Source organism: Equus caballus, chromosome 7, assembly GCF_041296265.1.
Source record: "Equus caballus isolate H_3958 breed thoroughbred chromosome 7, TB-T2T, whole genome shotgun sequence".
NCBI classification, from domain to species: Eukaryota; Metazoa; Chordata; class Mammalia; order Perissodactyla; family Equidae; genus Equus; species Equus caballus.
In genome coordinates this window covers 31,476,045-31,502,112 of record NC_091690.1, presented here as the reverse complement: position 1 = coordinate 31,502,112, position 26,068 = coordinate 31,476,045, and the positions used below count along the sequence as shown (strand labels likewise).

Below are 26,068 nucleotides of genomic sequence, written 5' to 3'. Positions count from 1 at the left end.
ATAGGAAATTTGAAAAATATCTTAAATTGTTCCAATTTCCTTTGCTTATTTCTTTGCTCCCCAAGTAAAAATGGCCATAAGAAACCAGAGCACAGTGGCTGAATTCATCTTGGTCTCCTTTCCTGTTGTCCAGGAGCTTCAGATCCTGCTATTTGTCATTCTTCTGCTAGTTTATATGCTCACCATAACAGGAAACATTGTCATCATTTCCTTAATATGGACCGATAACCATCTCCAAACACCAATGTACTTCTTCCTCAGTAATTTGTCATTTTTGGACATTTTATTCACAACTACTATTGCCCCAAAGTTACTAGCTTGCCTGTTAGAAGAGAAGAAAACCATATCTTTTGCCGGCTGCATCATCCAAATTTATTTCTACTTCTTTCTGGGGACAGTGGAGTTTATCCTCTTGGCAGTGATGTCCTTTGACCGCTACGTGGCCATCTGTAACCCCCTCCGCTACACCATCATCATGAACAGCAGGGTCTGTCTCCTGCTGGTTCTGGGCTGCTGGGTGGGGGCCTTCCTGTCAGTTCTCTGCCCGACTATTGTCGTGTCCAGATTGCCATACTGCACTGAAGAAATTAGTCATTTCTTCTGTGACATTGCTCCTTTACTGCAGGTGGCCTGTATTGATACTCATTTCATTGAGATGATAAATTTCCTCTTATCTTCCCTTGTGGTCCTGAGTTCACTGGTGCTCACCATCATGTCCTACACCTACATCATTTCTACCATCCTCCGCATCCCCTCAGCCCAAGGACGTCAGAAAGCCTTTTCCACCTGTGCTTCTCACATCACTGTCATATCCATTGCCTACGGCAGCTCCATCTTCATGTACGTGAGGCCCAACCAGAGCTATTCACTGGACTTTGACAAAGTGACAGCTGTCCTCACTACAGTAGTGACCCCTCTTCTTAACCCCTTCATTTACAGCTTGAGGAATGAAAAGGTAAAGAAAGTCTTGAGAGATTCACTTAATAGAATAGTTCCACCACATTCCAAAGGAACATGATACTAAGTAATTTCAGCACATCTAAGCTATACTGCCTCTATATGACACCTTGCTCTGTGTGGGGAGTAACACAGAAGTGTGACTGAAGTCTAACAATCTGTAGGTAGGATGAATAAGCATCACACCTCATCAATAGTCAAGTGTTATAACCTTCGTATGGAAAACCAGAAAATAATAAGGATTCTATGGCCCTTCAGTCCTTGAAATATTTGCATATAGTAATATAGGATGACGGAAACACTCCAGACCTTGAGTCATAAGAGCTAATGTCTAATGTTTGTTCAGGCACTAACTTCAATGGACTTAGATTCATTATGTTACTTCTCAAAGCTTCTACTTGATCATCTATAAAACGGTGGTAGGAATTTCCACTCTGTTTGTCATACAGGGCACTTGTTGCCATAAAATGAAATCCTTTGTACAAAAGTAACATTGTCATCATATTTGGTGATTGTTAGAGTGGAAAGTAAGAAGCTTTCATCAGCCCTGAGATGCTTCCCTTTTGATGATCTTGACTATATTAAGAGGCAATATTTTTAATTCTGCTAAGCAATATGGAAAAGAAACAAGTTTAAGAGACTGACAAATGAAAAGACTCTCAAATTCTGCTCCTAGGAAAAAGACCTATCTGTACTCAAATCAGGTACATGCCTGCTGTGGCACTCAGAGCCTTAGGTTATCTTTATCTTTACCCGGTTCCATTAAATATTTCATTTGAGTTACTAACTTTCCTTGCTCTGACTCTAGGTTCACCAGGCACTTTTATACCTACTTTCGCCTTCCTATACAGCTTGCTGATTGGGAGAAAATATTCTGGCCAAAGCAAAGGTTATCTAGCCATCTAGTACTGTCTTTGTTGTTGTAAACTAATTACAATTATATTTTGATTAATTTGAATCTGATCTCTGAGTCAGTGTGATGCAAATGGAAATGTGATGAATTTATCAACATAATACAACCCTCTAAAGAATATCTAGAAAGCAGGATTGTCTTTTAATGTTATTTTCATTTCCCATAACTATATGCATAGCTCTTTTCTCAAAACTTTTGTATTCTGCTGAGTCTTTATTGGTCAGAAAGGACAACTGGACAGTGTACCTAGTGTAGCGAGGAAGGGACAGGAAGGAGAGACTATTAGGAAGCAAGATTAAAAAGAGAAACGTAACCATGGAACCAGTTCTGACCCTGTTGCTGAGTACCTTAGAGGATAAGAAAGCCTGAGGTGTTCAACAGCTAAATATAATCTTAAGCACTGATGTGGGATTCCGCCCAAATATGGGTAGCATCACATTGCCACTGTGGGGACCTGAGGTTGGCCACCCCAAGATATGTCTCTTTGGCATCAGGATTATTTGAGGCTGATTGCTTTTGATAAACTGGGACAGGGAAGGAGGCTCTGAGGAATGGAACTTGCCCCTTGTTAGGACACGTTTACATTTGTAAGGTAAATCTCTATCTGTAAAAGGTGCCTCCCTCTCTGTACCAGGAAGAAGAAAGGCAATGACCTACTCTCTAAAAACTCTTAATCAATACCAAAAGCAAGGACTTAAAATCTGCATTTTATTGTGCTAGTCTGGTAACCTCCTGTAACTGACTTCCCTCCCCCTCCCAACGTTGGCATTCCTTAAGAATTAAGCATCTTTCCTTAGGCTAGGAACCGATTGCTGCTGCGCTCACCTGTGACCGCCCAGCTCCAGACATAGACTTGCCTCCTGCTACGCCCACCGAGATAGCAGACCATTACCTGCTGTGTCCATCAAGCACTGTGCCGACAGGGCAATCTTGTGACTATTGTGGGAGGGACATTTCAATCACATGTGAAACACCCTGTTTGGGGCTATATAACCACTCTGTGCACCCCACTTCTTTGGTGCCCTTTCTTCCTTCGGGAAGAAAGGCCCCGGGCCATGGTTCCTCATAAAGCTTTGTTTAATTTTCTCTTGCTATTCTGTCTCATGTGAATTTAATTCGTTCTCCAGCCAGACGAACCCCCATTTGGGGAGAGGAAATGTCCACCTCCCCTATACCACCATAAGGGGAATTGTAATAACATATAAGAAAAAACAACTCCTGACATCCAGAACTGATCTGATGTTCACAGATAGGTTTCAGTGTTATTACAAACTGATATGATGCTCCTAGATAAGTCGTACTTTTCTCCTGTTGGCCACAGAGTGTTTTGCAGAACATCCGTTTCAGACAAGGTCACTGTGCAATACAAAATACCACACATCCTCCTTTCTTGCAGAATTGGATGGCTGCTACGTCTTTACCAATTACAGCTTTATCTCACTCTGTCTACACTTGCTGTAAATAAGATGTACTGAGATACTCAATCATAGAATTACCACATCTTTCTGTGAGCACCCAAGCCAGAGCAAGCCCCCACTTCTTTGGATCCTCCCCAAAAATACCCAACCAAAGCCTAAATCCTGTAATAGCTACACTGTCTTCCTAAGACATTCCATGTTCTCTATATATGGATTCTCCCTCACTGCAATGAATAATAAACCCAGGTTTTCCCACTATAGATTTGATCCTAGTAGCCTTTGGCATAAAGGCAATGACCCATAGCAGGACATAAGGCCCTGATAAAAGGCAGAACAAGCCTTAGAGCCCCTGAATCCAGTTCACAGGATACCTGAGAAACCCAAAAATAAGAAAAAGTAGACAAAAACACAGAATGATGTAAAAAGGACCAAGAATCTTCTTGGGCTCTTCATCACCTGATGAGTCTAATGATCCCTAATGAGGAGGAATTGATGATTAAATAAGACTACACCATAAAATACAGATTATATTAATTATGTCTTTGCATGCCTAAATAAAGGTTATATAAAGCTGTGTTTTGTTTACCCATAAAATTGGTTTTCTTATCTCAGTTATCTATAATATCTATGTTATAAATTCCCTGTGTTAAAGAACTCCATTCAGGTGTTGTTCATGCAAAACATCTAAACATAAGTGGGCATGGCCAATATTTGTTTATGACTTTGGTGCCAAAGGCCTGTGAGGGCACCAGTTATGGAAACGCTTGTAACCCAGCTGGTAGGAAAAGAGAATGGCCCCGATCAGGAATTGCAGATAAATCTGTCCGTGTAATATTTTGTAATCAGAAAAGCCTTATTTTGATTACTTCTTCCTCAAATCCTATTTTGATTTTTATTTTTCCTTTGGTATTACCCACCTTTTAAGTTCTATTGTCTTTTGCTCACAGATCCAGACCTCACACCAAAAGAGATCTGTTTGAATTCATTTATGAATCCAACTTATTAAATTGTTCTCATTTACTAGATTTTTCTCATTCAATTTTGTGATAGTTGGAAAATGTTAAGTTATCTAAGTCCTTGACAGTTATCAAATCAATGACCGACTTCTTGAACATCTTTTCCTTCTATGATTTCCCCCCACTTTTCACCGCTCTCACCATAGGCCTAAGAGAGAGCTGATCCATGGATGATCACCCCAAATCTCTCAGGGGACAGTTCTTTAAACACAAATTTCTATTCTATACACTAAAAGGCTGAGTTGAAATTGTTTATGTTAATAGGTTTTTTTCTATTCGTGCACATGGTTTTGACATCCTGGTAAAGACTGGACTCAAGCAGCAGTACCTGATTCACTTAAGCATTTTTAAATGTCCAGGATGGGCTTATTTGCTTTGAGAAGACCTCCGTCCTATTCAGCTTGTACAGTGGAGGCCTAGAAGAAGGGAAAAATGTTCAAATGAGAACTGGACGGTGCTTTCACTTGTGTACAAACCTTTGAAAGCCTACAAGGATAAACATGAAACTAAGTATTTAGAAAAAGGATTTTTAAAACTTCTTAATTCATTCATAGTTATCTTACACTTGAAAACTTTTTAAAGGCTGAAAGGAAATACTCCAAATAATAAACACTGGTTAATTTGGATGATACTTTATGTAACATTTTCTTTAACACTCTGCTTTTCTATATTTCCCACATGTTCTGTGCGCAAATGCATAAATTTTAATTTTAAAAAATGGAATGGGAATTTTTTATGAGGTTAAATTCATTTCTATGCTGATACACAGGTATCTATCTAAGAAGTGAATCTCTTATTTGGTATATAAATAGGAAATTATTTTATTCAATCTGTTTTAAACTCTCATAGTTCAACCCCTTAAATTTGATGTCCATTTTAGGAGTAAGAATAGATATCTAAAACTTACATTTTTTAAAAAAACTTAATTAATTTTTACTTTATTCTTATAGTTAAATGCCCTAAGGAATTCCTTTTTCCTTGAGTTCAAGTTTGAAAATTAATCTTGAGGGAAATGTATTGAGCCAGAGTGAACTGATTGCAACGTTTATTATTTTCAGAATATCTCCACCTGTAGCAAGTTAGCTGTGAAGTTCTTAAGTGGTCATAGTAACTAAAGAATACAGTAATTAATCTGGGACTCTAGATCCCATATCCGATATAAATAAATCATAGCTTCAGGGTAGAATTGAAAGTAATATAAAAGCCATAAACTAACCCACCACCAAAGGATAATCATCATGATATATAAGGTCCCAGCTCAAGTGACAATTCTGTAAACTTTTGAAAAAATGTATTATCTGCGATTATTTATGAAGCACAACCTGATATACTTTAGTGTTATGTGCAAAGTAGCTATATGATACTCTGTGTCTTTAACCAAGAACTTCTAAATAATTTTAAAAGCCACCAAAAGCTATCTGGTCATCCAGATAGAAACTGGTGTAAATCAGACACCTTCCTCAGGCCCAAAATGATTGGTCGGATCCTTTATTCTGCTTCCTATTCTTTGAGTCTGTTTTCTCCTCTTCATCCTTACCATTTCAGAAGTTAGGGTTTTTATTACGCTTTATAGGATTGTTGGAATGGCCTAAGTCTAGCCTTATCTCCACCTTATTAAACATCCATATGTTAGCAAGAGTAACTTTCTAAAATACAAATATGATCAAATAGCATCTCTCAATAGTTCCTAATGACCTTTCACAATATGTCATATAAGACCATCATATCTGTCCTTCACTTGTGTCAACCTCACCAACTGTTCTTCTTCCGAAGTGCCTGCCTCACCAAATAACTTCAAGATCCCAGGATGCTCCATGCCCTTCAAAGTCTTTTATCTTATAAAATTCTACTTATTTTGACATAAATGCTTCCCCCAACACTATTGCCACTAAACTCATTAAAAACATATTCCTTATCGTTTAAGAGTCATTGTGTTCTCTGTGATGGCATTCTTGTCTAACACTCCCCCCACCCAAACACATACACACGAGGAAGAGTAAAGCTTTCCTTGCTGTTTCCACAGTATTGCTGGCCTCAGTCTATCAGTCCCACAGTAGGCCTTGATTTTTCTCATCTTCCACCCATGAACTCCACGAAGGCAAATATTTCTGCTAAGTTATTGCTGTATCATTAGTTCTGAGCATCAATTAACTACATTTAATAAATATGTATTTAATTATCTCTTAATAAATGTTTATTTAATAATTAAACATTCCAGGCACTCTCCAGGCATTGGGGTTCAGCAACGAATACAAGAAAGAGTCTCTGTTCTCAACGGGCTTATGTTCTAGTGATGAGAGGGATGACTTAAATAAACACATTAGAAAACATCAAGTAGTAATTAGTGCTACACAGAGACTTGAACTAGAGTCAAGTGATTGAAAGTGAGCGATGGTTGCTTTAGAGTAGATGGTTAGAGAAAGCATCTCTGAGATGGTAACATTTATGTTGAGATTTAATGATAAGAGGTCAGCCACGGGAAGCTCAAGAGAAACAGCCATCCAAGACATTCCAAATGAGGCAATAGCTATAGCTGAAGTCCTTATAATGACATGAGTTTGGTATGTTCAAGGAGGAAAAAGTAAGCAATGTGACTGAGAATAATAGATAAGAGAGCTTGACAGTGACACAAAATAAGACCAGAGAGGTCAGCATGTAGTGATTTATAAAATTGAGTAAGGAGTTTAGATTTCATTCTAAATGTCATGTGGAATCATGGGAGGATTTTAATCTCATTTATATATGTAGAAGAACATTCTAATGGCTGCATGTGGAGAATAGGGCATACGAAGAAGAGAATAGAAAAGCTGAGAGAGCTAATAAGAGGCAAAACAGAAGTCCAAACTAGGGATGGCCATGAGTTGGACTAGACTTGTTGCAATGAAGGAGGAGGGAGATGGTAGAATTTGGAATATATTTTGATGATAGAATAGTATAACATATACACCTGACTACATCTGAATCTCTCTCAGACTCAAAGTGGTGGTTGGCTACACTACAATCTGAGAAAGACATAAAAAGCCTGGAAATAAGCTCATCGTATTACATTAACTAGTGGTTGGTAGCCAAGAGAAAAGAGCTCTACTTTTAGTATGAAAAACCAAGGAAGGATTTTCACTTCCATAGATAGTATACTAGGTACTTTGGACTAAACTTCCACAGAAGATAACTATAATATTTGGTTTTACCACAGTTCTATCTGGGCCGATAGATCTAGCAGACAAGAAATTTGGAACAGTAAAATTAACAAGAGCAATACAATGCAGCTTTATATACATAATATAGATTTATATAGAACTCATTATCCAACAATCTAGAAATCTAGAAAATATATCCAATTCAAGTTCGTTTGGAACATTTACAAAAATTAGCATATGATATATCACAAAGAAATAAATAAATTCAAAAAAATAATTAAACCTTCTTCTTAGAAAAAAGCAACTAAGTTAGAGACCACCAATTAAACAAGTAGCTTTTGAAACCCATTTGTTTGAAAATGTGTGTAGGATTTCCCAAAACTCATGAGTTAAAGAGGAATTCATAAAGGACATTATAAATATTTAGAACTAAAAGACAACAGAAGAGAACTTGAGGATTTCAGCTAAAGTTTTATGTAGAATTAAATTCAGGTACATTTATTAACAAGAAAAGAAAGATAAAATTAAGCTAAGCATCCAAAACAAAACATTATTAAAATAAAAATTTTGTAGGGTAAAGGAATTAATGGTAGAGCAGAAATAACAAATAGGATCAACAAAACCAAATGACAATCTAAAACATCTAGTAAAACATATTAAAAAGAGAAAAGGTCTGAGAAAGCCTCAGATTCCTTAGTAGAGCTGACAGAAGGTACTTCTCTTCTGAAGCCGGTAAGTACTGATGGGAGGAGGTGACTACTTCCTGAAAAGCTAAAACAGCAGTGCAAGACTTCAAGAAACATGAGAAATCAGGAAAACATGATACCACCAAATGAACACAATAATTTTCCAGTAACTCTCTCCAAAGAAAGCAAGATCTGTGGTTTGCCAGGTAAGAATTCAAAATAGCTGTTTTAAGGAACCTCAGTGAGCTACAAGAAAACACAAGAAGACAATTCAGGAAAACAACACAAACAAAATGAGAAGTTTAACAGAGAAATAGAAATTACAAAAAAAGAACTAAACAGAAATTCTGGAGCTGAAGAACACAATGAATGGAATGAAAAAATGCAATGGAGAGCATCAACAGCAAACTTGATAAACGAGACAAAATAATCTGTGAAGTCGAAGAGGTCACCTGAATTATCCAGTCAGAGGGAAAAACAATGAAAAAGAGAAAAGAAAGCCTATGTGAATTATGGAATTCCATTAAAAGAAATAATCTACACATTATTAAAGTCCCAGAGAAGAGGAGTGGGAGAAAGATACAGACAGATTATTTTAAGAAATATGGCTGAGAACTCCTCAAATCAAAGGAGAGATTTGGACATCCAAGTTCACAGAGGTCATAGTTTCCCAAAAAGATTCGACTCCAAAAGATCTTCTCCAAGACACATTATAATACAGTCATGTGTCACTAAATGAAGAAGACGTGTTCTGAGAAATGTGTCATTAGGCAATTTCACCATTGTGCCAACATCATAGAGTGTACTTACAAACCTATGTGGTATAGTCTACCACACAGCTAGGCTATATGATACTAAGTTTAGGCAACCACCATCGTATATGTGTTCTGTTATTGACCAAAATATCGTTATGCAGAGCATGACTATATGACTGTCTAAAATGAAAGACAAAGAAAGAATTTTAGAAGCAGCAGGGGAAAAAAGATTCTCATGCAATAGGGAAACCATAATGCTATCAGATTTCTCAACAAAAATCTTGCAGGCCAGGAGAGAGTGGGGTGATATATTCAAAGTACTAAAAGAAAAAAACTGCCAACCAAAATTACTTTATCCTGCAAAGCTGTTCTTCAGAAATAAGGGAGAGATAAAGACTTTCCTAGACAAACAAAAACTGGGAGGGTCTCCACCACTAGGCCTGTCTCACAAGAAATGCTGAAAGGAGTTCTGAAAGCTGAAATAAAAGGATGCCATTAAGAACATGAAAATACAAAACATATTGGTAAAGGTAAGACTACAATCAGATTCAGAATACTCAATTACTAAAATATGGTATTTCGATAATCACTTAACTATAGTATAAAGGTTAAAGGAAAAATGCATTAAAATAGCTGCAGCTATAATAATTTGCTAATGGATATACATTAACATATGACAAAAAAGGTATACATTGTGACATCAAAAACATAAAATATGAGGAGGGGAGAAAAAGAGGAGAGTTTTTGTATGTGATCAAAGTTAAGCTATCACCTTAAAATAGACTGTTTTGCCTAAAAGATGTTTTATGTAAGCTTCATGATAACCACAAAGCAAAAACTTATAGCAGATATCCAAAAGGTGAAGAGCAGGGAATCAAAGCATAACACTATGTAAAATCATCAGTTCACAAATTAAGACAGCAAGAGAGAAAGAAAGAAACACAGGAACTACAAAACAGCCAAAAACAATAAGATAGCATAAGTAAGTTCTTACCTTACTTAAAGTAATCAATAATTAACTTAAAAGTAAAAGAATTAAACTCTCAAATAAAAAGGTATAGAGTGGCTAAATGGGTTAAAACACAAGACTCAACTATATGTTGACTATAAGATACTCACTTCAGGTTTAATGACACAGGTAGCTCAAAGGGAAAGGATGGAAAAAGATACACATGCTAATGGAAACCAAAAGAGAGCAAGGGTAGCTACATTTATATCAGGAAAAATAGATTTATAAACTAAACTATAACAAGCGACAAAGAAGGTCACTTCATAATGATAAAGGGGTCAATTCATCAAGAGGACATAATATTATAAATATATACACACCCACTATCAGAACACCAAAACATATTAAGCAAATACTTGCAGATCTGAAGTTAGAAATGTAAGCAAATACTTGCAGATCTGAAGGGAGAAAGAGACAACAGTACAATAATAACAGGGGGCTTCTTATGTGTCAAATCATCACTGTATATGTTAACCATTTACAAGTGAATTTGCCAATTATACCTCACTAAAGCAAAAAAAATTGAATAAAATAAATTAGATGATTCCACTATACATGCAGTAGAATGGCTAAATCTTAAAAAGGCTACCATCACCAAGTGTTGGCAAGGATGTGGAACTATAGGATTCTTGTAACTTGCTAGTACAAATGACAGTGATACAACGACTTTGGAGAACACCTTGACAATTTCTTATATAGTTAAACATGTACTTAAAACAGTCATTCCACTCTTAGGAATGTAACCAAGAGAAATGAAAACAAATAGTCACACAAGAACTCAAATGTTCATAGAATCTTTATTCATAATAGCCCCAAATTGAAAACAACTCTGGTGTCCAACATCTGATGAATAGATAAACATACTGTGATATATCTATGCAATCCGTATGATAGATAATCCTCAGTGATACGCAGGAAGAAACTACTGATAGCTGAAACACTTGGATTAATCTCAAGGTGTCAGATTAAGTGAAAGAAAACAAACACAAAAGACTACATGCTATAAGATTGCATTTATATAAAATTCCAGAAAATTCAAAATGGCACTGAAAGAAAACACATCCGTGGCTGTCTGGCTGAGGTGGGGAGGAGAGAGCATTAACTGTAAAAGGGCACAGGGAAACTTTTTAAGATAACGCATGTATTCTGAACCATTGTTGTAATGATGGTGATGGCTGCATGACTGCATACACTTGTCAAAACTCAACAAATTATGCACTTAAAATTGCCTATTGTGTATAAATCATATCTCAATAAAATAGATTTTAAAATATGTACATAGACGTATTTCTATGTAAATAATCTCTGAAAAAGCAGTCTAAAGCTTATTTCAATACATTGTGAACATTTCAGAAAAAATATTTTTTACTTTTTCCAACTTTCGAGTTCCCCGAGGCTTTAAAGTTCTCTAAGTTTTTCTTTAACTAAATAAGATAAATACCCAAAAGAATCTCCCAGGAGACCTTAACTTTGTAACTGTGACTAGTTATTTCAATTCTGACATTCTGTGATTGCAATAATAATAATTAACCTTTTTTCATGCCATGGTCCCAAGAGCCATTCCAAACCAAATCTCTAAAGGTGAACAAAAAAATCATTAAATGTCACAGCTCGTCCAATGGTAATCACTTTAATACAGATAACATTATTTTCTGTAGAAAGTGAATAAGTTGGATATATCTCAAATCAAGTCATAATATGCCTGTAGAAAGTGAATAAGTTGGATATATCTCAAATCAAGTCATAATATGCCTGACGAATGAACAGGAGTGACTTACCAATAAGATGCAAGTGTCGAGAGAGATTTCAGAGAATGCAAATATAAATTTCGCTAACAATCAGGGCTATTCAAGAAGAATGAGATGCCTCAAGAAATTGTGAGTTCAACATCAGTGGACAGTAACTTGGTAGAGACATTGCAGAATATTTTAGGACCAGCCTAGCTCATATGCCCTTCAAGTTCTCTTCTAATCTGACATTATATAGTTTTGAATAATTCCAGGTTTCTAGATAGATCCCAAGAAGAAATAGAAATTCACTGAATAGATAGGAAATTTCATCCCTACAACTGAAAAAAATCTGAGTTTTGGGAAGCTTTCAGTCACTTTTGCCAAGATGGAGAACAGAAGTCAAAGGACCTGCTCTCAATTCAGCTGTGTTTGACTTCCTGATTCTTCACCAAACCTAACCATTCTGCGCTACTTGGCAAATATGTGATCCAGAATACATATGACTTAAAACTCAGAGGAATATTCTGAGATTGAGATGCACTGGTGTGTAAAAAGATTAAACAATAATATAACACTTGGACTTGTTTAGTTTAAGTCAAGACTTAGACTTTTGCTGTGGGAATAAGAAAAGGAACTGGGAAAAGTAATCAGAGGTTACAAAAAGACAGTTGTGCATTCAAAGGAGGAAAGAGTACTTAAGCAAAAATTGAATAATCATTCGGTGTGAGTTTGACAAAAGAGTTAGCTATCCTATGGGAAGAGTCTCCGACTAAGACTGAGAGAGACTTATGCAGAATTCAAAATTGAAGCAATAAAGAAATTTAAAGAATAATGGATGAAATGCAGTAGGGAAAAAAAAAAAACCAGTGTTAGAGGTTCTCATCTTTGAATGAAGAAAATACCAACTGCTCCACAATCTGTATGATGTAAGTACACTTTATTATGTGATTATCCATATATATGTGTTAACAGTATGTCTTGCTAGATTTGTTTACATGTATATTTTATAAGTTAGAATGTAATTACTGTTCTGCACAAGTTTTATTGACTGAAGATGTGTAATAGCTTTACCATAAGTATGTATGTGAACGTTTTTAATGTTCTTCAATTACAATTTAACTTTTTCACATTTTACTGATAGCAGCAAAGATCTCAAATTATCACTAACCCTCACCCTCCCACTCATATTAGTCCTTTTCTGTTCATCCTTCCCCAACTTTATGTTCTTAACAAACATTTTTTGCACAACAGGTAAGTATACATCACCGTCGTAGTGCCTATCATGGAACCTTGAGTCTGGCATTATAACTATCCTCATTTTAGAGATGAAAAAGATAAGATTCAGATGCTTAAGAGTCCTATTAAAGATCTTGAAGGTACACGTGGCCAAACAAGAAATAGAACACAGGTTCTCTGATTCCAAAACCTGCTACACTTTTTCCATTATTCCACACTTTCCTGACTAAATCTGGAATCTTGAAATGTGCAAACATGCAATTTTATACAATTTTTTGATGATACACTGAAATTGTAAGGAATAAAAATACACCCAAAAAATAAAAGCCTTAATTTGGCAAGGGTACAATTAAATTATTATATACAGATTGTCACGGTCCAGAGCATTTACTCCTAGACATGACCAGTCTTGAGAGCCCAGGGATCATCTAGAAAAGGCTAACACAACGCCAGGGTTTTTTTCACTATCATGAAGTTAAGAGACTGCCCAGAGGGGAGAAATGCTACATCTTTTGTTCTTTCTAGAGAAGCGTATTTGACCCAAACACAGCAGAATAGAAAGTTTTCAATGCCATTTTTTCTATAGCTGTGTAACCCTATGACAACCATGGCAAACAGCAATCTATTTGTCTTTACCTCTCCCGGATTTCTGTTCTTTAAAAATGGCATAATGCTTTTGAAGATCCCAAATTGTCTAATTTTACAACACTAGAGGGGAATCAAGCTTCTATCAGGGCCATTAAACACTGTGTAGGCAAGAAAGAAAATGGAGGATGTTATGCAGATTGTGAAACAATTAACTACATAAATGGAAGGAACAATGGAATAGATGATAGGCAGCTGCGTGAGAATCCACATTATTCTGCCTTAAGATACCTATCAATCTCCAGTGTTGTCAGTGATGAAGGTGGAAAGGGAGAAATGAAAGGGAATTTTAAAGCACTTCTACTTTTCTACAGAGTGTGATCTATTCTACTTTTATATTATACTTTAGTAATATTAATATTTATCTACCCAGATGTGGTTATGCCTTTTTGTGCAGTAGTAATCATTTTGGAAGTTTATTATCTGGCTGCAGAAGCAGTGGTAGGAGGAGTGAATATTAGAATATTTATGGTGGAAAGAATTCCTACTGGTATCAAGACTCTATTTCAATAGATGAGACCCTTTGGAGTCCTTTGATAACTTAAAAGAAGATTAAACATACTGACATGTAACAGTTCAAAAGAATCCTAGAAGAAAAGGAATGATGCACCTTGCTATTGTAAACTGCGGGTTTTTATCCTAGACTTTCCCCCTTCTTGTGACCCTCCCCACCTCTAAACCCTGAAAGATCTGATTTATTAGACACATTGGTGTTTGGGTTCTTTCCTCATGCCCAGCATTAATATTGCAGCAATCAGTTATCCAGAACAACATATATCCCAAACTAACAACTAGAAAAAAGGTAACACACATGAGGAAGGTACAGGTTATGATAAAAATCCGTAAAATGCATTAAATGCATAAAATGATAAAAATCATATTAAAATGCAAACTACAGAGCTTACCATTACTTAATCTTGGGCAGCTGGAATCCCATGCTTAAGGGAGGAGCTCCATATATTTTGATTTATTTATTTAATAATTAAAATAGCAACTTTTGTACCCAAAGAATGAGAGATTAAATAGATATGGTACCTGCCCTCATGGGAAACAAAAGAAATACTTAGATTGGAGAGGAATATGTAGATGATCAATATTCTTTTATAGATGTAGAAACTTGGGGCAGGAATCTAAGAGAAAGTAAAAAGAACTCATCTACTAAATTCAAAAGCAAGTCAAGTTATTCAGCTCCAATTATCTTTGAAAATTACTCTTAGATGGGCAAAAACCACTATGCATTTGTAAAGGAGCTTACTCACAACAACCTAGAAACATCAAATAATTCTAAGAAACCAATATTTCCCTAAATAGAACAGAGAAGCTGAGGACAAACCCTTAATATTAAAACAATAAGGATAAGTTGATTTGTGGGATAAATGAGTGTTGAATGAAAATAAAGAGGGAACTGCAGGAAAAAGTCACAGTCAACTTTTCAGATGTAAATCCGCTCAGAAAAAAAAAGTAGTTAAGGCAAAAAATAGCTGCTAGAAGTTACTTATTCCAGATAGAGAGCCTGGAGAAAATGATTTTCTTAAAAAGAAATTGGATGGGCTCCTGGCCTAGAAACAATGTAGCTCAGGTTCATAGATTGGTTGTTTAAATTTGAAACTAAAGGATTAGCCACAAATAATAGACCAAAAGACTAGGCTTCAACTGAATTTTATAGACATGCAATAAGAGGTCCAGCAAAGTTGAGCAGTTTTCAAAGATTAAGCTCAATATTTCAAAAACCATTTATCTGCATCCACTTTTTTGCGCTACTATTAATAACCGGATCTTCAAATGGCTGAAAAGAATATAAAGTGTAAGAGATCTAGTTGAGAGAACCTATAAGAATCAGTTGGAGAATGGGAGGGGAAATTGTTATTCTTCTAGATGCTGCCATATGCACACATTGCAAGGAACAAAAAAGAAACACACCAATCATTTTCTCAAAAACTTTTTTCAAAATATATAATAGTTTATGCAAATTATCAACCATACATCATCTACCTACTTGTTATATAACAGTGTAGATAACAAAAAAGTTATGTCATTATAGAAAATAAACCCAAAAAATCGTGCTAATTATACAGAGATCAATTATAATTACCTCAAAATGACTTGGGTCCAACTAGATATTCATTGATACTCAATACATAATACCAACAACAAAAGTGAGTAGAGACAAATACAGGTTCCCAGTCATGTGAGTGTCCAGTTTTCATAGTTTTTGCTCCGTCATTTAGACGATACTCGAATATTGAAATAATTTTGAGAAAATAACTCAACTTTCACTACCATTCCGTTTCTCCATTTTCCAAACTGATTGATTGGATTCTCAGTTAAGTGTGTCTCTCTTCTTAGGCACAAAACTTAGCTGAGAAAATAATACATCAGGAAGAGTGAAAGAGAGAAAGAAAGGAGCATGGGGTAAAAGAGAATAAAATCACAAAGATTACAGTTCCATGGAGCCATGAAGATAATTTCAGTCAACCGAAAATTTTAAATACAGTCTGAGAATACTGAGATTAGATGAAGTCATGTAATTTATGCAAGGTCCTACATTTATTAGGGTCAGAGACAGGATGAAAACAAATCACTCTTGACTCTTCATTCAAAGCTTTTCTACTTCTTCTTATCACTGATATTGACAGTCAAAAACGTATAGGCTGATTTTCGTCTCTATTTTTTCAGACACGTGCTGCCCACCAAACACTGCATGCAACAGATATGCAAAATCAGACCACAGTGACTGAATTTACCCTGACTGCCTTCCCTGTTCTCCAGAAGCTTCAGATTTCCCTCTTTGTGGTCCTCTTGTTTACTTACATGCTTACTCTAACAGGAAATATTGTCATCATTTCCCTAATATGGGCTGATAATCGCCTCCAAACCCCCATGTACTTCTTCCTCAGCAATTTGTCATTTTTGGACATTTTATACACTACCTCAGTTACCCCAAAACTGTTAGCCTGTCTCCTAGAGGACAGAAAGATCATATCTTTTGCTGGCTGCATCACCCAAACATACTTCTTTTTTTTCCTGGGGACAGTAGAGTTTATCCTCTTGGCAGTGATGTCCTTTGACCGCTACGTGGCCATCTGTAACCCCCTCCACTACACCATCATCATGAACAGCAGGGTCTGTCTCCTGCTGGTTCTGGGCTGCTGGATGGGGGCCTTCCTGTCAGTTCTCTGCCCGACTATTATAGTATCCAGATTGCCTTTCTGTTATAAGGAAATTAGTCACTTCTTCTGTGACATTGCCCCTCTGCTTCATGTAGCCTGCATAGACACTTATTTTATTGAGATGATAAACTTTCTCTTATCTTCCCTCGTCCTCCTGAGCTCACTGGTGCTCACCACTGTGTCCTACACTTACATCATTTCTACCATCTTGAGCATCCCTTCAGCCCAAGGACGTCAGAAGGCCTTTTCCACCTGTGCTTCTCACATCACTGTTGTCTCCATTGCCTATGGGAGCAACATCTTCATGTATGTGAGGCCCAGTCAGAGTCATTCCCTGGATTTTGACAAAGTCACAGCTGTCCTCACCACAATGGTGACCCCTCTTCTGAACCCCTTCATTTATAGTTTCAGGAATGAAAAGGTAAAGGAAGTTTTGAGAGAAGCAGTCTGCAAAAGTATGTCCTTATTGCAAAGGAAAACTTGAAAACATTGCACAGAAGAAATTGAAACTTTGTTTGCTAAAAATGGCTATTTTCAAAAATTTGGACTCAATGTGGAGAAAGGCATGCTTGAAGACCAAAAATCAAAGATATGTGGGAACATAGGACAAGACTTCATGCCACATCAGGTGAAAAGTATTGTAGTCAAGGTCCAGAGGAGGAAATTCAGTCATGGAGAAAATAACATGTGCTGAACTCTATTATTTGACTGTCTCACACATGGAATATCACAGATTAATGAAAAGTACTGAACTGAAGTCACAAAATCTGAATTTTAAGCCTGGCTCTATCACTTTTCTATCAGGTTACACTTAGCCTTCTAAATTTTAGTTTTCTCAATGGTAAAGTGGGGAGTAACTCCAAATCGCCAGAGTTGTACAGTGCCAAAGGCAGCAAACAGCTCTTTAAATTAAGCTACTATATAAATGGCTACTATTTACAGCCCCACTTAAATTCAGCTTTTTTCCTGCTAATTTTGTTAATATAAACTAAAAATATTCTTGGATAAAGCATGATTTCTCCAAAAACCAAGCAACCCAAAAATCTTTTTGCCTCCTGTTTTGATTCTGGAGCTAGCAAAAATGATTACTTATTTAACAGTTTTTTGAAGAATATCTCTAGTGGCTCCAGCCCAAGCAATTATGAAGACTTCTATGATTTTTGCTAGGCCCTGTACTTCAGTCATGTTAATCAGCCACCCCTTAGTCATATATTTAAAAAGAATTTATGATTTATTTAATCTTCAGATTGAGATATCATGATTATGTTATCAATATAATGAAATAATAATACATTTTGATTGAATCACATAAAAGAATGCCAGAAAATGATAAGACAAGCCACATATTGGGAGAAAATGTTTTCAAAATATATATCTGATAAATTACCTGTATCTGAAATATATTTTTAAACTTTTACTGCTTAATAAGAATAAAAACAATCTGATTTTTTTTGAATTGGCCAAAAGATTTGAACAGACAGTTTAAAAATGATAATGTACAAAAAGAAAATAAATACATGAAAAGATCCTCAGCACTATTAATGATTAAAGAACTGCAAACTAAAACAAAATTATGAGATTCCAGGCAATATGCCAATAAAATAGCACATGGGAGTTTTCCACCATATTCCCCCAAAGAACACCAATTTTCATAATGGTCCATGGATGAGAGTGCCTTTGTAGAAGTCTGGGAGTCCAGTAGAGAAGTTCCAGCACAGTGTTGGAGAGAAAAATCCAAGGTCAGATGCATTGAAGACGATAAGAGGAACAGTTTCACTTTATCCCATAACCCTTCCCCTAAGGCAGGACACTTTAGTGTTATGAAGAACCTTCTCGGCTGGCAATTTCTCCCATGGAAGAAACTGAGACTATGTAAGTAAGCTTTTCTTCACCTATGCAGGATGCTGCCAAAGAGGCCCACTTCTTTCTTGCCCCATCCAGAACACTGAGGTATGCTGCAGGATAGGAGCACAGAGAGGATGAGAGAACAGCAGCCAGGGCTCTTGGAGGGACGTGGATTCTACTAACTGATTTGTGGACTCCATCAGGAAGCCTGGCCAGGAACTGCTGGGGATGCTTCACCTATGGATCTCCCCAACTGGACCATCAGCACCGTCAATGATCTGTGTACCCATACACCCCCACATCTCATGGCTGGCTCCCTAAGTGTACTCCCAAGGGCAGTGAGTGTGAGCCTTTACAAATGGCTTGTAAGCGTACTCAGAAAGCTACTCGCTGGGACTTGGAAAAAACACAATCTTGAACATTCAGCACCTCCTTAGGGAAAGCAAACAGGAGACTGCCAGCACCAAACCTGACTTTTCAGGATCGAGAAAAAGCATACAATCTTAAGAATCTATCACCCCCACCCCCAACAATAGGTAACAAGAAGTGTGAAGTAGACATGTCCATAGAAAAGGTCTGAGAAAGCCTCAGAATCCTTAGCAGAGCTGGCAGTTGGAATTTCTCTCTTGATGCTATTAGTAAAGACTAGAGGAGTTGACTACTTCCTCAAATACTGAAACTGCAGTGCAAGACTTCAAAGAACATGAAAAATCAGGAAAACCTGATACCACCAAATGAACACAATAATTTTCCAGTAACTGTCCACAAAGAAGGGAGATCTGTGATTTGCCAGATAAAAAATTCAAAATAGTTGTTTTAAGGAATCTCAGTGAGCTACAAGAAAACACAAAAAGACAATTCAAGGAAAACAGGAAAACACCACAAACAAAATGAGAAGTTTAACGGAGAAATAGAAATTATAAAAAAGAACTAAACAGAAATTCTGGAGCTGAAGAACACAATGAATGAAATGGAAAATGCAATGGAGAGCATCAACAGAAGAATTGATCAAGCAAAAGAAAGAATGTGTGAAGTCAAAGACAAGTCATTTGAAATTATCCAGTCAGAAGAGAACAAATAAAAAACGATGAAAAAGAGTGAAGAAGTCCTATGTGAATTATAGGATACCCTTAAAAGAAATAACCTACACATTATTAGAATCCCAGAAGAGGAGAGTAGGAGAAAGGTGAAGAGACCTTATTTCAAGACATATGGCTGAGAACTGCCCAAATCAGAGAAAAGATTTGGACATCCAACTTCATGACGCTCATAGTTCCCCAAAAAGATTCAACCCCAAAATATTTTCTCCAAGACACATTATAATAAAACTGTCTAAAACCAAAGACAAAGAGAGAATTTTAAAAGCAGCAAGGAAAAAAAGTTCTCATGTCCAAGGAATACCAGAAGGCTACCAGGAGGTTTCCCAGTAGAAACCTTACAGGCCAATAAAAAGTGGGAGGATATATTCAAAGTACTGAATGAAAAAACTGCCAACCAAGATCACTTTAATCAGCAACACAGTCCTTCAGAAATGAAGAAGAGATAAAGACTTTCCCAGACAAATAAAGGCTGGGGGAGTTCTCAGCACTAGATCTGCCTTGTAAGAAATATTGAAAGGAGCTCTTCAAGCTGAAATGAAAGGATGCTAATTAGTTACACGAAAGCATATGAGAGTAGAAAATGTATTAGTAAAGTTAAGAATATAGTCAAATCAGAAAATTTTAATACTAAAATATGGTGGTTTGTTAATCACTTAACTTGAGTATAAAGGTTAAAAATATTACAACTAATAATAGCTACAATAACTTTTTAATAGATACACAATAAAAATGAATATACACTATGACATCAGAGACATAAAATGTGACAGGGAGAGTAAAAGAATAGAGTTTTTGTATGTGAGCAAAGTTGAACTGTTATCAGCTTAAAATAGGTTGTTCTAACTGAAAGATGTTTTATGCAAGCCTTGTGGCAACCACAAAGCAATAACCTACAGTAGATGTCCAAGCAGTAAAGAGAAGGGAATCAAAACATTACTATGCAAAATCATTGATTCACAAAGACAACAAAAAAGGAAGAAAGGAACAAGGGAACTATAAAACAGCCAAAACAATTAATAAGATAGCATTAGTAAATCCTTACCGGTCAATAGTTGCCTTAAATGTACATGGATTAAAGTCTCCAATCAAAAGGTATAGAGTGGCTGAATAAATAGAAAAATAAAAACTTACTCAACCGTATGCTGACTGTAACAGAGTCAGTTCAGGTTTAATGACACACATAACTCAAAGTGAAGGGATGGGAAAAAGATATTCCATGCAAATGCAAAACAAAAGAGAGCAGGGGTAGTTACACTTATATCAGGCAAAATAAACTTTAAACTATAAGAAGTGACAAAGAAGATCATCATATTATGATAAAGGGGCCAATTCATCAAGAGGATATAACAATTGTAAACATATGCACGTCCAATATCAGAGCACCTAAATATATTAAGAAAATACCAACAGATCTGAAGGGAGAAGTAGACAACAATACAATAATAGTAGGGGGTTTCAATACCACACTTTCAACAACGGATAGATCATTTAGACAGAAAATCAGTAAGAGAATATGGGACTTGCACACATAGAACAGTCTCCAGGGTAGAGCATATATTAGGCCAACCACAAAGTGATGAAACTGGAAATCAGTAACAAGAGAAAAACTTGAAAATTCTCAAATATGTGGAAATTAAACAACACATTCTTGAACAACAATGGAGGAAAGATGAAATCAAAAAGAAAATAAAAAAATATCTTCATAACAAATGAAATTGGAAACACAGCATACCAAAATTTGCAAGAGGCAGCAAAAGCAATTCTATGAGGGAAGTGAAAGTGATAAATACCTCCACTTCGAAAAAAGAAGGATCTTAAATAAATAACCTGACTATACACCTCAAGGAGCTAGAAAAAGAGGAGCAAAATAAGGCCAAAGGAAGCCAAAGGAAGTAGACAACAAAACTCAGAGAATAAAAATATGATATAGAGACTAGAAAAACAATAGAAAATATCAACAAAGCTAGAGTTGGTTTTTTGAAAAGATAAAATTGACAAACTTTATCTAGACTAACTAGGAAAAAAATAGAGAAAATTCAAATAAATAAAATCAGAAATTAAAGAGGAGACATTGCAACAGATACTACAGAAATACAAAGGATCATAACACACTACTGTGAACAATTATACACCAAAAAACAAAACTAACCTAAAAACAAAAAACAACCTAAAAAAGATGGATAAATTTCTAGAAACATACAACCTGCCAAGACTTAATCATGAAGAAATAGAAAATCTGAACAGACCAAACACAACTGAGGATATTGAATTAGTAATCAAAAACCTCTCAACAAAGCAAAGCCCAAGACCTGATGGCTTTACTGGTGAATTCTACCAAACATATAAAGAATTATTAATACTGATACTTCTCAAACTCTTCCAAAAAATTGAAGAGGAGAGAATCCTCCCAAATCATTTTACAAGGCCAGCATTACCCTGGTACCAATGCTAGACACTACAAGAAAAGAAAATTATGGGCCAATATCCTTAATGATGCAAAAATCCTCAACAAAATACTAGCAAATAGAATTCAACAGCACATTAAAAGAATCATACATCATGAACAAATTGGATTTATCCCGGGATGTAAGGATGGCTCAACACACACAAATCAATAAATGCGATATACCACATTAACTGATGAAGAATAGAAATCATATGATCATCTCAGTGGATGCAGAAAAAGCAATTAAAAGCATTCAATATCCTTTCATGATAAAAACTCTCAATAAATTAAGTATAGAAGGAATGTAACTCAGCATAATACAGGCTATATATGACAAGCTCACAGCTAACGTCATGCTCAATGGCGAAACACTGAGGACTTTTCCTCTACAATCAGGAATAAGACAAGGGTGTCCAATTCTGCCATTTCTATTCAATGTAATACTGGAAGTCTTAGCCAGAGCAATTAGACAAGAAGAAGAAATAAAAGGCATCAAAATCAGAAAGGAAGAAGTAAAATTGTCTTTGTTTGCAGATGACATGATCTTACATATAAAAACTCCTACAGACTCCACCAAAAAACTGTGAGAAGTAATAAACTAACTCAGTAAAGTTGCATAATAAAAAATCAATATACAAAAATCAGTTGTATTTCTAAACACTACCAACAAACTATTGGAAAGAGAAATTTAAAAAACAAAACAATCTCATTTACAATAAAGCCAAAAAGAATAAAATACTTAGGAATAAATTTAACCAAGGAGGTGAAAGACTCATACACTGAAAACTATAAGATATTGGTTTAAAAAATTGAGGAACACGCAAATAATAGATACCCCATGTTCATGACTTAGAAAAATTTGTATTGTTAACATGTTCATACTAACCAAAGCAATCTACAGATTTGATGCAATCCTTATCAAAATTCAATCGGCATTTTTCACAAAAATAGAAAAACAATCCTAACATTCATATGGAACCATGAAAAACCCCAAATAGCCAAAGCAATCCTGAGAAAGAAGAACAAAGCTGAAGGCATCACATTTCCTGATTTCAAGCTATCTTACAAAGCTATAGTAATCAAAGTAGTATAGTACCAGCATAAGGACAGACATAGACCAGTGAAACAGAATTCAAGCCCAGGTATAAACCTACACAAATGAAGTCAACTAATCCTTTACAAGGATGCCAAGAACACACAATATGGAAAGGATTGTCTCTTCAATGAATGATAATTGGAAAACCGGATATCCACATGCAAAAGAATGAAACTGGACTCCAATGTTACACCACTCACAAAAATTAACTGAAAATGGATTAAAGAGTGAAAAGTAGAACTAGAAACCATAAAATTCCTAGAAGAAAACAGGGGAAAAGCTCCTTGACTATGGTTTTGGCACTAATTTTTTGAATATGACACCAAAAGCACAGGCAATAAAAGCAAAATTAAACAAATGAGACTACATCAAACTAAAAAGTGTCTGCACAGCAAAGGAAACAACAAAACAAAAAGGCAACCTACGGAATGAGAGAAAATATTTGCAAATCATATATTTGATAAGGGGTTATATCCAAAATATATAAGGAACTTATACAACTCAATAGCAAAAAAAAAAAAAGGAAGTATAACCAGACTGAAAAATGGACAAAGTACTTGAATAGACATTTCTACAAAGAAGACTACAAATGGCCAATAAGTACATGAAAGATGTTTAACATCACTAATCATCAAGGAAATGCAAATCAAAACCACAGTGAGATATCACCTCACACCTGTTAGGATGGCTATTATCAAAAAGACAACAGATAACAAGTGCAGGCGAGGATATAAAAAAAAGAGAAAATTTCACCATTATTAATCAGAATGTAAACTGGTTCAGGCACTATGAAAAACACTATGGAGACTCCTCAAAAACATAAAAATAGAACTAGCATGAGATCCATCAGTTTCACTTCTGGGTATATATCCAAAAGAAACAAAATCAGGTTCTCAAAGAGATATCTGCACTCCCATGTTCATTGCATTGTTATTCATAGTAGCCAAGATATGGAAACAACCTGTGTCCATTGATGGATGAATGAATAAAGAAGATGTAGTATATATACCAAGGAATATTATTCTGCCTTAAAAAATAAGGAAATCCTACCATTTAAAGAACATGGATGAATCTAGAAGACATTAGCTAAGTGAAATTAGCCTGAAAGAAAAAGAAAAATACTGTGTGATCTCACTTATATGTGAAATCCAAAAAAAAGTCAAACTTATGGAAATAGAGGGTAGAATGGCGTTCATCATGGACTGGGGAATGGAGAAGATGGGGAGGTGTTTGTCAAAGGATACAAACCTTCAGTTATGAGATGAATAAGCTCTAGGTATCTAATGTATAGCCTGGTGACTATAGTAAATAATATTGTACTGTGTGCTTGAAATTTGCTAAAAAACTAGAACTTAAACATTCTCACACACACACAAAATAACTATGCGAAGGGAAGGATGTGTTAACTAACCTTAGTCTAATAACCTTTTCACAAAATGTATGTGTCAATTCACTACACTGTGCACTTCAACTATATACATTTTATTTGTCACTTATACCCCAATACAGCTAAAAAAATTTAAAGAAAATAAATTAGACAATTCCACTATCCATGCAGTAGAATGGCTCAAATTTTAAAAGACTGCCATCACCTTGCCAAGTATTAGCAAGGAAGAGGAACTATGGGACTCTCATACATTGCTAGTACAAATGGATGAAAATGATACAATGACTTTGGAGAAACCTTGACACTTTCTTATACAAACATATAATAATACATAGTCATTTCACTCCTAGGAATGTATCCAAGAGAAACGAAAATAAATATTAACATAAAAACATGAACTCAAGTGTTCACAGCTTTATTCATAATAGCCCCAAAGTGAAAACAACTCTGGTGTCCAACATCTGGTGAACAGATAAACATACTGTGATATATCTATGCAATCCGTATGATAGATAATCCTCAGTGATACGCAGGAAGAAACTACTGATACCTGAAACACTTGGATTAATCTCAAAGTGTCAGATTAAGTGAAAGAAAACAAACACAAAAGACTACATGCTATAAGATTGCATTTATATAAAATTCCAGAAAATTCAAAATTGCACTGAAAAAAACCACATCAGTGGTTGTCAGGGGCTGAGGTGGGAAGAGAGAGCATTTACTGCAAAACGGCACAAGGAAACTTTTTAAGATAACATACGTATTCTGAACCATTGTTGTAATGATGTTGGTGGCTGCATGACTGTATATACTTGTCAAAATTCAACAAATTATACACTTAAAATTGTCTATTGTGTGTAAATCGTATCTCAATAAAATGGATTTTTAAATATGTACATAGGGGCCAGCCCAGTGGCACAGCTGTTAAGTGCACACATTCTGCTTTGGGGCCCAGGGTTCATCGGTTCTGTCCTGGGTGCAGACATGGCACCACTTGGCAAGCCATGCTGTAGTAGGCATCTCACATATAAAGTAGAGGAAGATGGACATGGATGTTAACTCAGGGCCAGTCTTCCTCAGCAAAAAGAGAAGGATTGTCAGCAGTTAGCTCAGGGCTAATCTTCCTCAAAAAAAAAAAGTACATAGACATATTTCTATGTACGTAATCTCTGAAAAAGCAGTCTAAAGCTTATTTCAATACATTGTGAACATTTCAGAAAAAATATTTTTTACTTTTTCCAACTTTCTAGTTCCCCGAGGCTTTAAAGTTCTCTAAGTTTTTCTTTAACTAAATAAGATAAACACCCAAAAGAGTTTCCAAGGAGACCTTAACTTTGTAACTGTGACTAGTTATTTCAATTCTGACATTCTGTGATTGCAATAATAATAATTAACCTTTTTTCATGCCATGGTCCCAAGAGCCATTCCAAACCAAATCTCTAAAGGTGAACAAAAAAATCATTAAATGTCACAGCTCGTCCAATGGTAATCACTTTAATACAGATAAGATAACATTATTTTC

At 35.7% G+C, this 26,068-nt stretch overlaps 3 protein-coding genes across 4 annotated transcripts in view; all 3 read left to right on the top strand.

The window, feature by feature from the left end:
- The window catches only part of OR6M1 (olfactory receptor family 6 subfamily M member 1), an 85,191-nt gene that overhangs the window by 10,163 nt on the left and 48,960 nt on the right, over positions 1-26,068 (top strand). The gene's annotated exons all lie outside the window — the stretch shown is intronic.
- OR6M9 (olfactory receptor family 6 subfamily M member 9) lies at positions 71-1,018 on the top strand. Its single transcript, NM_001391495.1, has one exon. It carries the CDS (start codon positions 71-73, stop codon positions 1,016-1,018), a length of 948 nt encoding a protein of 315 aa, NP_001378424.1.
- On the top strand, positions 16,215-17,156 carry OR6M8 (olfactory receptor family 6 subfamily M member 8). The gene has a single exon (NM_001391494.1). It carries the CDS (start codon positions 16,215-16,217, stop codon positions 17,154-17,156), a length of 942 nt encoding a protein of 313 aa, NP_001378423.1.

Coding starts and splice junctions, on each gene's coding strand:
- OR6M9 (NM_001391495.1), top strand. CDS start 71: ATGGCCATAAGAAACCAGAGCACAGTGGCTGAATTCATCTTGGTCTCC.
- OR6M8 (NM_001391494.1), top strand. CDS start 16,215: ATGCAAAATCAGACCACAGTGACTGAATTTACCCTGACTGCCTTCCCT.